Source organism: Aulonocara sp. 'chitande type north' Nkhata Bay, linkage group LG4 (genome assembly GCF_057382095.1).
Source record: "Aulonocara sp. 'chitande type north' Nkhata Bay isolate Kocher_YH1m ecotype deep benthic linkage group LG4, A_spYH_male_GT1.1, whole genome shotgun sequence".
NCBI lineage: Eukaryota > Metazoa > Chordata > Actinopteri > Cichliformes > Cichlidae > Aulonocara > Aulonocara sp. 'chitande type north' Nkhata Bay.
Genome location: NC_141347.1, coordinates 33,088,136 through 33,104,260, shown reverse-complemented (window position 1 = coordinate 33,104,260; position 16,125 = coordinate 33,088,136). Strand labels below are relative to the sequence as shown.

Genomic DNA, 16,125 nt, shown 5'->3' with positions numbered 1-16,125 from the left:
TAAAAATAAAACAAAAAAAATCAAACTAGATAAAAACCCAAAATGAAAAACACTTATCATAATAGTTTTGTTTCCTTTTTTTTTTAAAAGAGATCTATAAGGTTCTATATTTTTTTTCATTTAATTGTACTTTTTCTTTAGAAAAAAAGTTCCCCCCATCTCTGTTTCCTGTACTGCACGTCACTTCCTTCCTCTTCACTGAACGAGCATCGCTTACCTTTAGAAATGCTTGGCAATGCCTGTCGTCCATTTAGTAGTTCCCTGCTGCCATGAAATCCACGCACACACGATAACACTGAGATACAGTTGCGAGATAATCCTCTGCAAAGATGCAGTCTTCGTCAAAGGTTCGTGTCCTGTCTTTAACGTGTGACAAACATGAGGGTTCCTGACTGCTTGAGACAGTTGGAGGAGTTGGTGAGAACTGGACTGAGGAAGCCATTTAGAGGGGGCCAAGTTATTTCCTGCTGATGCATGTGGAGTAGTGGCACGCCGTCCCGCTGCTGTTCATTAGCCGAAGTCCAACAGGATCAGTCATAAACAACTTCAGCGTCATATACAAATGAAAAAAAGTACTTTTCAGTTATTTGTAGGCACAAGTAGTAATAATAATAGTCGCATGAATGCTAATAATGATAACATAATCCCTTGGATAAATCTCAAATGATCGGCTGAAATCAAATCTGGAGACGTCTGTAGAGCATGCTAAATCAGCATGTGCAACATTTTGTGTCATTTCATGTGCTAATCATTAAACGTTCATTATGACAAATAAAGCTAAACCTTGTTATCATTATTACCGTTCCGATTATTATTATTAACACTCCCGCTAGGCTGTAGCTGTACCAAACGATGGAGAGCCGTTGTCGTATTTCGTATTTTCGCAGTAGAGCATAAACACGTCCCTTCTCCGGTGACCCTGTTTATGTGAATGCGACAGGAGAGGGGAAAACACGCTCTGTGGCTACAAAAAAGTCAAGACCAAAATAAATTCACTCAAACATTTTGTCTGTTTTGCTTTTTTTCGTTGTTTTTTTTTCCCCCACTCTCCCACGTGTCCTTATGCGGCACAGTCAGTGGCCATTTTGTTCCAAGTTGAGGGAAGTAGTAAGGGGGAGGGGGGGGGGGGGAGGGCAGTGGGGTGGGGGGCACTAAAACAACTGTGTGTGTTTTTCTTTTTAATATATTCTTCAGACGTCGTAGTTTTTAGTCAGAAGCTTGATAAAGATTCTTTATAATTTACTTCTTTGAATGAAAATATATTTACGGTATATATAATATGTACTTTAGTCCTTTTTTTTAATACATCGCTCTTTGTCCTTCATGCCACGGGGTTTCTCTCCTCCCATGATAGCCCACTCTGTTGCTTTCTTCCCTCAAAGAAGACAGTAGCCAGTAAAGTGTGAAAGGGAAAAAAGTGAGAAAGTGAGAGAGAAGTGAAACCACTCGGAAAAAACAATTGCTGTTGTTTTCTCTCCCTGCAAAGTACTAGTCTGTGTTCTGAACAGTATCGCTGCTCTGCTCTGTATTTTAGTGCTTCCTGGAAACCTGGGACAGCACTGCTCACCCAAATCATTGTTTGTTATTCGGAGTCTCTGCCAAACACTAATCTGAAAACATGTTCAGTAGCCAATATTATGTCTCCCTCTAAATATATACACTGAGTGTGTCTGGAAATATACGAAGCTATCTGTAAAAAACATACAGGCTGTTGTTCATAGCTGTCCACTGGGTGAAAAGAGTTGGCTTGATCTTGGACTTTGGCAAAGACTATAGCGGGTTGCGCACATGATTGTGATTTTTGTGGTGATCGTTCCATGTGTTGGTGTCTGACTTAGTGTAAAATTATGTTCAGATGCTATTTGTGGGACTGATCAGATGCAGTACTGTCTCCTTCAGTCTTCCTATCTGCTTCTACCTGCCAAGATTGACAATACAAAGCAGCAACTACGAGAAATTTCATCTTTTTTTTCTGAAACCCGTCCACGAGGACGGTATAGGCTACAGTCAGTTCAAATATTCGCGTACTTTCTATATCACTGTCACTATCCAGCATCCCTTTCCTCTTACCTCATACTTCTACCCTCACTTTCACTCAGATTTGAGTCTCTTGCACATTTTCCTTGGAGCCACTCTTAAAAAGTAGTGGCTCGTTCTGGCCTTTCCCCATCAGGCCTTTCAGAGAATTGTGGAGACCCAGTTGAGGAAGGGGCACTGGGGAGGGCAGAGTGCCACCTGTCGGTGTTCCCCCACCAGTGGAGGTTGGAATCTGGGAACAGGATATGTTCTGTGACTGAGAGCATGGTGAGGGGTTGTTATTGTTGTTGAGGCCCACAGATCCTGTGCCCAGGCCCAGGCCCATCATGTTGTTGTTGAAGTGATGAGTTTTGTAGTAGTGGTTGAGGTGCTCCGATCGAGCCAGGTTGGGCAAGTTGACTATCTCTGGGTGGTGCAGCCTGAGGCTCTGGGTACCTCCAATTCCACTGCTTCCGCTCTGTGTCACGGTGGCTCCGCCTGAGATGCCGCTGCCCCGACCACTGGCCCCAGCGCCGAGCTCATCCTCCACATTGATGATCTCGATGGCACGTGCAGGGCCGTGATGTTTGTGCAGCTGGTGCTGCTTCCTAAGCTTGTAGAACACCACCAGCATCACGGCTGCCATGAAGGTTATGGCTACGAAGCAGCCAATGATGATCTTGGTGGTCTTCATCACATCATCCATTAAGGTAGCGTCTGTGATGGGCTCAGTGAAGGTGGGTCGAGTGGCGCGGGGAGAGGAGGAGGACCAGCTGATAGGCAGAGAGGAGTCTGTGGTAGCAACACCGTCTGGCCACAAATCAGAGGGAGTGGGGCCAGGTGGAACACGGATGAAGGTCTCATTGATGGCAACCAACGCATAATCATTACCTCCAACAGTATCCACAGTTTCCACAGTAACTGTTGTAAAATAGGTGTAATTGACACTAACATCAGCAGCAGTAACGTTGAGGACAGCGGTTGCAGTGGTATTTCCAGCAGCGTTAGTCACCATGCAGGTGTACTGGCCCGTGTCTCGCAGGGTTACATTGGTGAAGTTGAGCGTGCCATCGTGCAGGACCGATATCCGCACGCGGTAGGAGCCGTGGGTCATGAGAGTGCCATTAGGGGTGATCCAGTTGACGGATGTTGTGGATGTGCTCGTTCGACACTTCAGCTCGGCAGCCATACCCTCGGTGACATTGAGGTCTGTAGGTGGCTCCACAATGACGGGCGCATAGCAGGTGAAGTGGCTTTGGTCAAGCTCTCCAATGTATTTGCCTTTTAAGAATGGTGGAGCATGGCAACGAGCGCAGCAGGTGGTGTTGCTCGGCACCGTCTCTTTTAACCACCAACTAAGCCAAAGCACATCGCAGTTGCACACCCAGGGGTTGTGGTTAAGGTGTACCCTCTCTAGCTGGTGAAGGGGTGTGAAGAGATCGTGGGGCAAGGAGTGGAGGGAATTATGGGATAAGTTGAGCTCTTCCAGGTTTTTCAGGTCATCAAAGGCATTGCGCTCAATGACGGAAACCTGTGAGTGCATTAGCCACAGCTTGCGAAGAGAGACCAAGCCTTGGAAGGAGCCGGGACGGATGATCTCCAGCCTATTTCCTGACAGCTCCAGCTCTTCCAAGCGCACAAGAGCTGTTAGTTTGGGAATGTCTTTCAGCCCACACATGCCCAAGTTTAGGTACCGCAGATTGATGAGGCCAACAAAAGCTGCGTCTGAGATGAAATCCAACTTCTTGAGCTCACCCAGGTCCAGGCGACGTAGCGAGGGCACACGGTGGAAGGCATAGCCTGGCAGAGTCTCGATGGGGTTGTTGCGCAGCCACAGCTCCCGCAGCTTGCTGAGGTACTCAAAGGCATGTGATGGCACCAGCGTGAGGCGGTTGTCAAAAAGCTCCAGCGTGTTGAGGTTGGGCAGGCCATTGAATGCTCCAACTTCAATCTGACGTATCTGATTCTTGGACAGCTGGAGGATTTCAAGGTGCCTCAAGTGCTTGAATGTGTCCGACTTGATAACCTGGAAGGACAAGTAATGATAAAGTTACTGCAAAACATGTAGGATTATTAATGGAGCTTACTGAAAGAAAGGTATCTGAACAAAATGAAAAAAAGGAAGCTGTGTTTTACAGCAGCTATTTAAAACAAACTCGATTACACCTTTCATAATAACAAACCAAATACACTTATAAAATGTTAATTTGGCTGTCATGCATTAGTTCTCAATGAGAATGAAGATCAATAACAGCTTCCCTAAATGTTTAATTTGCTTTTTTATTTATTAAAGAATACCAAATGATATAAAACCTTTAGCAGACATGCAGCACTAATACTGACATTGTTTATTGTTTATTGTTTGTTTTTTTCCTTTTAGGGACAATGCACATTAATCAAGATTACTGTAATGTGTCAGTGTTTTCATTTTACAACTATTAAATTAATCTTTTAAAATATTTTAACTTATACAGAGAAGATTTTAAATGATTGTCAAACAATACCAAACAGCCATTTAACCAAAAAATGTCTCATTATATTACACATGACAATGGCAGAAAGGACACAGTGAGACAAAATAGAAAAAAACAAAACCAAAACAAAACACAAGCACGCAGCAACTAAGTGTGATAGCAGCTCTGGTTTCTTCTCTTGTGGTTATTTTAAGGTCTAAGATTACTTGCAGACTGTTATGCTCATTCCCACCTGCACATTTTTATCCTTGGATTTTGTCAGAATGCACTGATAGTTAAAAGTTAAAAGTTCATTTTAGCGCTCTCCCTTTAAGCTAAATCTCTTCCGATTTGCTTGTTCTCAAAAACAGGTGGGCTGGACCTCTGTTCCCATGGTCAGAGGGATGAGTCCGAGATGGCTGTATTACACATCGGAAGTGACTGGTTTATATAGTTGCATTAATACATTTAAAGTTGGATGTCTAGGCTTGTTCCTGCAAATATGATACACAGAGAATCAGGTGAGCAGTGAATAAACCTCTCCCCCTGAGCCTACAGGTAGAATCAGAGAAGGTGGAGGGGTTAAAAGAGCCTGCAGCAATGCAGGGGAGCAATGGCACTGACAAGTCAGAGGGAGAGATGCAGAATTTTTCAGATTAAATAGACAGATAAATTCCCGTGACAGATTGGTGATCTGTCCCCCATTGTAGCTTGAATAGTCTCTGGTCACCCCACGATCCTGAATTGGATAAGCTGAAAAGGATGGATGGATGGATGGCAAAACTGGAACAATGTGTTTGATTTCACAAGAGGAAAGTGAGTGGTTGATGGTAAGTATGTATCCATCAGTGATATCCACTCTCAGTGACATCATGCAGAGCCTAGAGTAGAAAAAAACTGCCTGAGCCTGAACATTGAGAGCAGCTTGAATCCTGATCTTTGGGGTCACGGGAATTACTTATTACTTAGTACTTATTTTGACCTCATTACTTGAAATTTTTCTCCGTATAACATGAGGATCCACCAACAGTATGTGACAGTATATATTTTCCAGACAACAATAAAAAGCGTAATCGGCCCCTTTGCTGGATGTTCCAAAAAAGGAGAAAATCCTATTGCGACGGCTGAGTGGCCAAAGAATATTTTCTTCCCTGAAAGACAAATGTCTTCTTTAATTCTGCATTCTGTTATTCTTATGTGTTAATCTGTTTCCAACATGTAATTAAATTATGTTAATCTGTTCTTAGCAAATAATCTTTGGAATTTGGAGATGGTCTAGTTTTTGTAATGTTACAAATCAGTGCGAAAACAAACACACAAAGCAAAGCAAAACAAAAAGAAAAAACATTGCTAATGAATGACTTACGGGCTAAATGTATGTTTAAGTAAAGAAGCCATACATTTAAATAAAAATGTATTTTTCTCCTAATACTGATAACTGCTGACCCTCAGTGATTCCTGCTGCTGTCTGCATTTGAGAATGACTCCCTCTGACTATGGAGATAAACATGATCAAATTAAGGGTTTCCCTGGCCTCCACGTTAGACTTTCTCTTAAAACAATATGCATTTGAGTAATGGAGTTACACTGAGTGCTCTGATTTACAATCAGAGGTTGTAAATAGCAGGGATACAATAAAGCTTAAGTCAACAACTTTGGCTAACACCCACTGAGAATACAAATCTTTAGGACAATTCTGGACTGAAAAGATGGTGGATATCCCACCCACGTCCTCAAAAACTCAATCAACAGCCAACACCAACGAACATATGAGCCAAATGTGTTCACATACTAGAGGTTCATGATAGGGCAAGCTGTGAGGCTGCACCTGCTGTCTTTGTAAAGGCGTCATTGTGAAGCCATAATTCAGTAGACTCACCCAAAGTATGTGACAATGAGTGAATCTGCACAAGAGGTAGTTTATTGAAACTAAAGCAACAAACATCAAATGTACTTCATGCCCAGCGAACCAGCTTTTAAAGCCTGAAATGCCCAGATGAGCTGCATTACCTGACGACCCTCCCATGTCAGACTATTGTCAGTAAAAGGAGGCAGGGACTCCCATGGAGATAGTTGGAGGTACGTCACATTGCATGGAGGCAGTATAAGCTTTTAAAGCTTTATCCTGGGCAAAAATATCAGACTTTTTAAGCTTCAAAAGATCTGATTTAACTAGTGACTCTATATTAGCCAAGAAATTTCTCTCCCTATTCACCAACAATTTAAGGAAGATACTGAGGCGTTCCAAAACCAGCTGAGAGACATAATCTCCCCAGCTTGCCATGGGTTTCCCCCAGGATCTTCTCCCACTAGGAAATGCCCCCAAACTCTCAACTAGGAAGCATCCAGGAGCTTAGACTGCTGCCCGCAGGACCCGGACCTGGTTGAGCTGTAGAAAAGATGGATTGATGGAACGGTGGATGGATGGATTCTGCACATGTAGTTTCACAATTGCTCTGTTTCCCATTCATTTAGAAAATAATTGCCAATTGGACGGCTATGGAATTGCAAGACTTGCTTCTAAAAGGACTGTTTTTGCCATTTAAGTTGGGGTCAAATACACCCAGTGACCAAAATAAAGTTTTAGGAATTTGATCAGTAGCCCACATTATGACTACAGCACAGCTCAACTTGTACTGATGAAAAATGGCAAAAAAAAAAATGGTCACTTTTAATTAGTAGTTTCATGCTTCATTCGACAATATATCACATGACAAAAAGCAGTTAAACTCTTGACTTTTCATTAAATCTGAAAGCACTGTGGTAAATTTACTGTAAACCCAACCCTGTCTTAACCCTGACCATATTTCAGCGCTTGCTGCAGACACAAAAGTGCTTTTCACACCGTTGTTACCGTGAGACTCAGGGGGCTTGCTACTGACACATTATAATCCCTTGCTAATAAGCTGATTATCAGTGTTGGACTACAGTATTCGCATAAAGTGTCACGACAAACCACAAAGGAACTATGAAATTAAATTAATACATTTTTACTAAATTTGGTGTGACAAACAAAAAGAGATGATTTTGTCTGCAGGAAGACATGAATCTGAACTCTATGGGTGCCACGGGCCCTGGACAGAGCACAGTAGCATTGGTGTGGTCCAACTGGAGCTCATTTGGCGTGAAGTCAAAGACACACAGTTTAGTGAGCGCGACTAAAAGCCCCTTAAATCTCTGACTGTTTGAGATATGTGCAGCCAAAGCCCTCAGTGAGGCACACAGAGGCTCCTGGAGTCAGGCCATTGCTTCTTCTGTATGTAGAGCAGGAGCGGGGGGAGAGGAAGAGGGGAGTTGATAGGCAAAAGGAGGGAGGGGGCGAAAAGGGAGGGGTGAGGATGTTAAGAGGGGGTGGGAGCTGTCAAGGCTTTACTCTGAGGGTACTCAGTGAAGGAAAAAATAAGCCAGAGAATCTAGGATGCCTTCAGGTGTTAAAACATTTTTAGATTTTTAATCATTTCAAGTGGGGCTGCAGGATACAACAAGCCGAATCCAAATTTTGTAGGCTAAAAACAAAACGCAACAAATACTCTTCTTATTTCCTTATTTTTTTCTCCCCTTTCATGTTAACAGCATCTCTTAAAGCCTCACGTACCAAATCAAGTGGCGTGATGTCCCATTTCTGCTCCGTTAACGTCACATAAAGTTTAATAAGATGTTTTCTCCGAGGAATAGAGAATATCAGGCTGCTCGGTCCAATGTACAGAGCAATTTGACATTATAAGAGATGCACTGGACAATTTTAACAACGTTTAGGATACTCGTTGCTTTTCATTAGAGGAGATAAAATGTTGTGGAAATGAATTTAAAACCACAAAAGAACAAGGCACTGTCAGGAACATGAGGATGGATCCAGCTACATCAAATGCTGCAGCAAAGACTAAAATCAACCCACTCGGTTTATAAATTTAGAGATTCATGTGCTTTGTATCGATGGTCTGTGGTTAAATGATCTTCCCCTGCAGCTGTAAAGCCACAAATGCTGTCTAGGGACTCGAGATAAATTGGTAATGCATACAAAAGGCAGCTCAGTGTCATGGAAATCTGCCTTGCTTTCAATTCATAAAATATTCCCTCAGTTCACTAGAGGCTTAAGTGTATTTTTCTACCATTATAGCCGCTTACTTTCTTGTCTTTTCTTAGAAATAAAGTTTCCAAGAGAGAACCTGTATCAACAAGTTAATCCTAACATCCACAACTGCAAACGCAAATGTTCGCTCTGATAGCGGGCAAAAAATGCAAACACAAGTGTTAAAGACACATAAGTGTGCTGGTGTCTGTGTATGTGTTGATTTTTAGATGTGTGCATTATGATGTGAAAATCCTCAATCTGCTATACAAGATGCGACTGTGCTATATCATGCAAATATCTCCTTTCATAATAAAAGAAATAAATGAGTTTGTAGAGAAGTGTCAATAGGTTATTTGCTGAAAAGAAATGCTGAAAATGTGGCGTATTTCAAATGCCAGAATGAGTGTTTTCTCTGTGCATTGATTGTAAAAAAGAGAATGAACCATGACCTCCAATCAATTAGTGTTATAGGAAAAATGACTGGCAGTCAGCACCTTCAGAAATTACATCATGCATCATGATGCAGCTTATGATGCTTACAGAAATAAACTGCATGTATTGTATGCTTTTCTTTTTAGCAGTTTATGTGTGAATATTTGTGTCATATTCCAGAGTTTCCCACACACAGACTTTACTTTTTTTTATTAATCTCAGAGAACAACATCATCTGCAGTATATTACTATTAGTATATGTTATTGGACATCCCTTCACTCTTGTTTGGAAAATCCAGTCATTATTAGCCAGCTAGCTCCAGCCCTCCCCCTTTTGTGTTTCCCCATTAGCTTAATGGCTAGGTGACTGGATCACTATTGTGAAGATCTACTATATAGTTTAGCTGCGTGAATCCTTCCTCTCTCACTCTGGTAGACTCCAATGGCTCGTTCTTGGACTGCAGATTGCCGTGGTAGTCCTTGTTCTTGAGCTGAACTGTATTCAATCTACAACCTGTAACAGATAGTGAACCGCTTCCTCTGCTGCCACCCAAAGGTAACCGAAGCAGAACAATCAGTATCAGTTGGGGGATGTGAGAGTCCTTTGAGAAGCAGCTGATTACTAATACATGATACCTTTTGGTAACTGAGATTCATAACAACAACAAAAGAAAGACTTTTTTTATTGTTGCCATTTTTTATAGCACTATAACTACTATAGGTAGCATATTAGTTCCTTGTTGTAGTGGTTAACACATTCCCCTTTACATCTGAAGGATACTGGGTTCCAGACTGGCCGGAGACAGAAACCCAGCCTCAGGGAATTAAAAGCTGGTGCTCTTTTTATGCCAATCCCAACCATTTCTCGATTCCCTGGCACAGCCCTCCCAAGACAAGTAAAATTTGGAAAATCTGGAGTAAAATCCAGAAAATCCAGAAAAAATCCAGATCAAAAATTTGAATCTATCTGCTGTGTCTCCCATGAGCAGGTACTTTTCTAGGTACTGCAATTCTTTTGAGAAGTGAAAGGGGAGGCATGTAGCTACAAGTGTTCTAGTCTACCTATATACTGTATGCTAAAGAAGGAGGCCCATTAAAAAACCATGTGAAACACAGAAGAATTCCCATAGCACCTCAAAATCCCTATGTGGGAGAGGGCGACCAGTGTAGCTGTTGCAATTGCTCTGTCATAACTCATTGATAAGAAAGTGATGATTTATCCTGATTTATCCTTATCTATCCTGCTTTGCAGTCCAAGGAGGAAATCTTCCAATTTTGCAAGAAATTTGGAACTAGTACAAACAAGCCACTGGTACAAACTACTAAATATCCAGTATTGTTAAATCCTACTGTTCATCCGTCATAACATACTTAGCAATTAAAATATTTGCAAAGGAACAACTTATAAACTGTTGTTTAGCTCACACGCCTGCTTTTGAGTGCACATGTACAGGGCTGTGGAAACGTGTTTGCCCCTTTTCTTATTTCTTATTTTCCTTCCATATTTGCTACTGTTTCAGGTCACCAAACAAATTTTATTATTGGACAAAAGCAATATAGAAAATGCAGGTTTTTAATTATTATTTCATTTATTTCATTTGACTAGAAAAGCTACCCAACCCTAGCTGGCTCAGGTTAACACATTTTTCTGGAGTTCAGTTTCCTTAGACACATCCAGGCCTGATTACTTCCACACCTGCTCTTAAACACTTAAAAAGGACTTGTCCGACAAAATGAAGCAGGCTAAAAGATCTGAAAAAGCAACGATCTAAAGAAACTCAGGGACAGGTGAGAAACAAAGCCATTGACATCTATCAGCCTGGAAAGGGTTGCAAACTATTTCTTAGGCCTTGGTACTCCAGTGAACCAGAGTGAGAGCCATTATCCACAACTGGAGAAAACCTGGAACAGTGGGGAACCCTCTCAGAAGTGAGTGACCTACTAAAATTACTTCAGGAGACAGAAGAACTCAGAGCAACATCTAAAGAAATGCAGGCCTTACTAGTTGGTTATTTAAGGTTAAGGTTATTTATTAAACAAGAAGAAAGAGGCTGGGCAAAAATGACATCAATAGGAGACTATCCGATTGTTCAGTCTGACGTCACTAGCCGTGTCTGGGTCTAAACTCCGCTGCAGGTCCATATATCAAACGATCACTATGGCATTACTGAGAGTTGAAAAACTGTCTAAAGTCTTTCATCTTTAATAAAATGATCAGCGTTCTGCTCTACCAGGTGTAACAATTGAGTTTAACATTCCAGGCATCCATGAAAACGGAATTTATGACATTTAACGGAGTTAGAAGTTAGCAGGGAGTTAGCTCGCTAGCTTCTATCTAACTACAATATAGCATGTCCTGACTGCGGAGTTTTGGAAACAAATTCAAACGTACAGCTCTGTTATCACTTCCAACATAAATGAAGACAGAAAACTAAACAGCAGTGACGTTTGTAGGGTTACTGAAGTTTGGCTAGCTGGTATATAATGATGTGCTACGTGACTGCTAGCGACACAGCTATGTTAGCATAATATAAACAAGCTAACTTTTTTTCCACTCGATAAAAGTTAACGTGAGTGTTCTCGGTGGTCAGGAACAAATGTAATCGCATGGCAGGATGCTGTAAAAGGACCAAACTTCAGCCAGGAGAACAACTGAGATAATCCATCCACAATACGAGGTTAGTCATTCATATACTGCTGCATGGGCTGGGCTGTAGTTACATCCTAAGGTTTTAAAAACTGAGCTTAAATAAATGATTAGTGGTAATAAAAGCCGAGGGAGGTCAACAGGGATCACTGACTGTTTTAGGAGCTTTTTGAGATCAAATAGAAGAAAATACATAACATTAAACATGTTAACAACACAAAAGCCATATTAAACGCAGACTACTTTAGGCCCGGAAGTAGGATTCGTCGCGTCATCACTGAACAACCGGATAGGAGAGTTCCAAGCTGAAAACCACTGCTGACCAAACAGAACACAAAGGCTCATCTTCATTCTGCAGACAAATGAGACAAAAGTTAAACTTTTTGGAAGGTTTGAGTCCTGTTTCATCTGGGATTAAACTAACACAGCATCACATGAAAAGAGCGTCATAGCAACATTCAAACACGGTGATGGTAATGTGATGGTCTGAGGCTGCTTAGCTGCTTCAGGACCTGAAAAACTTGTTGCAATTGATGGAACCATGAATTCTAGCCTCTACCAAAAATCCACTTGTGTTATGTAGGACAATAAAACGCACCGAAACACACCGACAAGCATCTCTGAATAGCTCAAAATAAAAATGTAGTTTTTGGAGTGGATTAGTCAGAGTCTGGACTTAAATCTGACTGAGATACTTTGGCTTGACCTTAAACAGGCCTTTCATGCTCTACAACTCTCCAATGTAGCAGAAATGAAACAATTCTGCAAAGAAGAGCGAGTCAAAATTCTTCTACAATGATGAAAGAAACACTTGACTGCAGTTCTTGCTGCCAAAAGGACACAACCAGTTATTAATTTTAGGGAGCAATTGCTTTTTCATATAAGCCCAGTTGGGGTTGAATAGTTTTTTCTCTTAGTAAATGAAATCATAATTTTAAAAATGCGTCTTGTATTTACTCTTTGTCTAATTTCAAAATTGGTTTAATGATCTGAAAAATGTAAGTGTGACAAATATAAAGGAAAAAAAACTTCACAACACTAACATCATCATCTCAGTGAATAAAAACATTAGTCATGCTTAGCTCTGCAATGCAGACTGAAATGATTTGACCTCCGTCCACCATTATTTACCTGTATTGAGTTCTCCTGCAGGTTGAGGTATCGCGTGTTGACTGATATGCTTTCTGGCACCTCCTCCAGGTTTTGCCTGGTGCAGATGACTCGGCTGGCCTGGTTGGAGCAGGTGCAGAGGGAGGGGCAGGTGGAGGCGGCTCCCACTAACTCCGGCCCAGGGAGGAGGAGCCGCAGCAGCAGCTGGGCCAATAGAAAGAGGAAGGGGGAGGGGCCGGGAAGGCAGGTCAGCGTGGCGATGCGCATGGCAACTGGGACATGACCCTGCTCTTTAATCCGAAGGTACAGGTGAGGTGACTCCACACTGGTGGATCTGTTAGAAAAGGTTTGCTTTCCCTTTGGTCCTCCAGTGGCAATTTGTTCTTTCTAATTCCGCATGCTCTGAGATGTTTCGTGTCCTCTGTCGAGCTCTGTGTTTTTCCCTCTTGTTTTTTGAACATAGAAATATGCAGATAAACAGATGTTATTCCCTTTTTTTCTGGTGCTGTCGGGGGATTCGAGTGAGGCTTTTTGTGAAGTGAGAAGAACCCAGGAGTTACTGTGAAGAACAAAAGAGAGAGAGACAAAGAGAAGAAGAGAGAGAGCAGATATTAAAGACAGTAGACAGACTACACTTTGTGTTTTTACCAATAGACAACGAACAGAACAAATAATGGGTAGGCAGCTACGATATAGCTTATCATGGGAGGGATTGTCAAAAAATCTTTCAGAAGCATTAGAACTTCTGTGTCACTGCTCATATCAAATCCCACATAATCCCTGAGCAGACATTTTGTCAGAAATCAAATCCTTACACACAGGGCAGATGGAAGCTGATTCTGTAATTAATGTTACGAGGTGGAGGTGTGGAGATACGGAAACAAACAATGTGAAGTGGGACAATCAGGTATTTTGGTTTTTAAAGGATTGCATTTTGTAAATCAATAAATCAGAAAGAAATTAGTTCTTGAAACATTGGCATAACCGCTGTAAACAGATAAGCAGTGTCACACAAAATCGTACTGAAACAGCATGGAAACGGTGCAGTTTTGCTTTTGAGGTTTTCCTGTGCAGATTTCAACTGCTCAAAAGTTTAGTTAGAAGAACACTCAGAGAAGAAGTGATCTTTGTACACTTGTTTCATGTTTAAAAGAATAAGATCTGTCGCCAAATAAACACGACAACTGTTGAATGCTGTGTTTGGGTGACAAATGTCACTTGCCTGAAATGTAATTCAGGAAAATGAGTTTTGTTGATTTGATGCAATACAGCGCTGAAAATATTAAAGCCTTGAAAGACAATGACATGGATCATTTTGTGCAACTTAAAGTTACACTTGTGAAGAAATGCATATGAATTCTGCACACGTGTTGTCAGCTCGACATGGGTCAGAACTCTTCACTGTGTAAAACTAAGCTCACCTGTATTTACACATCTGAAAAGGAGTAGTTGAACCAAAATCATTTTTATTTAAGGAAAAAGAAAGAAAACCTCAAAGACGTGGCAATGGTGGTGAAGAAGAACTCCCTTTTAACAGGATGAAATCTCTAGCAGTATGTGGGTCAGAGAAGGACACCCATATGTACTGACTAGTTTGGGTTGAGTGGAAAAAGACCCTCAAACAATTTACAGGACAAAACATAAACTACATGATAGTATATTTAGAAGTATATTATGGCTTTTACATTGCTTCAGAAATGGTAGTTTCAGTGGGTAGGAAAATTGTCAGTTTGGTAGGTCGAAGATAAACACAGCGGCATTAACAAATGGTTTGTAAAGTCACGTTCAGACGCCTCAATTTCTTTCTTTTTTTAGTTAAAACAGGTGCATGTTTTCTAAAATGGTCATCTCCATCCATCTTTTATATACAGTCTTTGGTTTGTAGACTTTTTTGACTGTTCAGGGGATTACCTGAATTATTAAAAGTAAGTTATTTAAAATCCATCTAAATTAAACCCAATTAAACCTGCAGTTATATCAATACTTCCAACATAAGGAACAAATTAGTAAACAAAATAGTTTCCATATCAGAAAGGAATTACATATGCAAGAATGTATGCATGGTTAGTCAGATTGAAGAATTTCCACTTAAAATCTCAAAGCTGTGATATTAACTACAATAATCTAATTATTAAAACGCTGTGGAACATACACAATACACCATTCTCTGCATCAACTGCAATATTTCTGCTGTCTACAGAGTGAATAACAATGTTGGGTTTTACAGGAAATGTGTGATTTGTAGGAGCAAAAGAGACAAAAAGCACAACATTTTGCAAAGGTAGACGTCAGAAAGAATGAAAAACAAGATCTAGGGAGCGGTGGGGTTTCTGGGACATTTGGTCTTAATTCTGAGAAGCATTAATAACACCACTAGTGTGAGATAGAGCCTTCCAGTCATCTCTGCTGTGGTCTCATTTGTTAGCACTAATTATTCCAAGGTATAACAAATAATACGACAATGATATATTGATGTTTGAACATGAACACTTACCACCTTTAATTAAAGTTATCCAGACCTTGAAAACAAACTGAAATCAGTAAGCGCTTTTTTTTGTTTTGTTGCAGTAGCACAGACACAGAGGTGGGACTAAAATGCGGCCGTTCAAGTCCGAGATGCAGAGCGCCTCTGTATCCCTCCCTGCAAGCTGTTTAGAACCTGAATAACCTTAAATAAGGGCATCCAGCAATCTTAGATATTAATGATGATAGTTGTAATGATGGGACTTTGACACGCAAACTCATTTGACACGCTGAGCATCCTCACTTGGCACAGTAAGAAAGGAGATGTTGGGGGGAGCAGAGAATGAGAAGGAGAGGAGGATTATTAATCTGATAGATGACTGTATGGCTGCAGGCAGAGAAGGGAATTATCAACACTACAGTAATAGATGAATACTGAACAGCTGCAGAGAGAGGGCCGGAGAAAGAGAGACAGAAAGGAAGAAAGAGATCGAGACGGAGACAGATGGAGGGAAGGGTGAGTGAAAGGGATGATGAGGGATAAAGACCCAGAGAGAGGTATAAATAGTGGGAAGAGCAGAAAAGAGATGAGTTGTTAAAAAAAAGAGAAGATAAAAAAGTGGAAGAGGGAAAATAGGGAGGAAGAAAAGAAGAGACATTAATATTAATCATCTCTCACTCACCAAGAGAGGGAGAAAGAGAGAGAGAGAGGAGAGAAGGGAGGAAGGCTCAATAGAGAGATGAATATAAAGCAGACAGAGATGGAGGGAGGGGAATGACAACACAGAGACGCATATAAAACAGAGTGAAGGAGAGATGGAGGCAAAAGACAATACAGAGGGATGAATTTGAAACAGGTGGAGATGTAGAGGAAGAGATGGAGGGACAGAGCGGGAGGTTTCTCCTGAGTGCCAGGGGAGTGGGAGGAGAGG

General features: G+C 41.2%; 1 protein-coding gene across 2 annotated transcripts in view; it reads right to left on the bottom strand.

Annotated features, from left to right (window-relative positions):
- Positions 1–1,127: 1,127 nt before the first annotated feature.
- The window catches only part of lrrc4ba (leucine rich repeat containing 4Ba), a 46,354-nt gene continuing 31,356 nt past the window's right edge, over positions 1,128–16,125 (bottom strand). For both annotated transcript variants that reach the window (XM_086290024.1, XM_086290023.1), the window contains exons 2-3: positions 12,752–13,289; positions 1,128–4,042 (exon numbers count right to left, since the gene is read on the bottom strand). In XM_086290024.1, the coding sequence (XP_086146150.1) occupies positions 2,096–4,042; positions 12,752–12,997 (2,193 nt within the window). In that variant the 5' untranslated portion in view covers positions 12,998–13,289 and the 3' untranslated portion in view covers positions 1,128–2,095. The remainder of the gene's footprint in view (positions 4,043–12,751; positions 13,290–16,125) is intronic.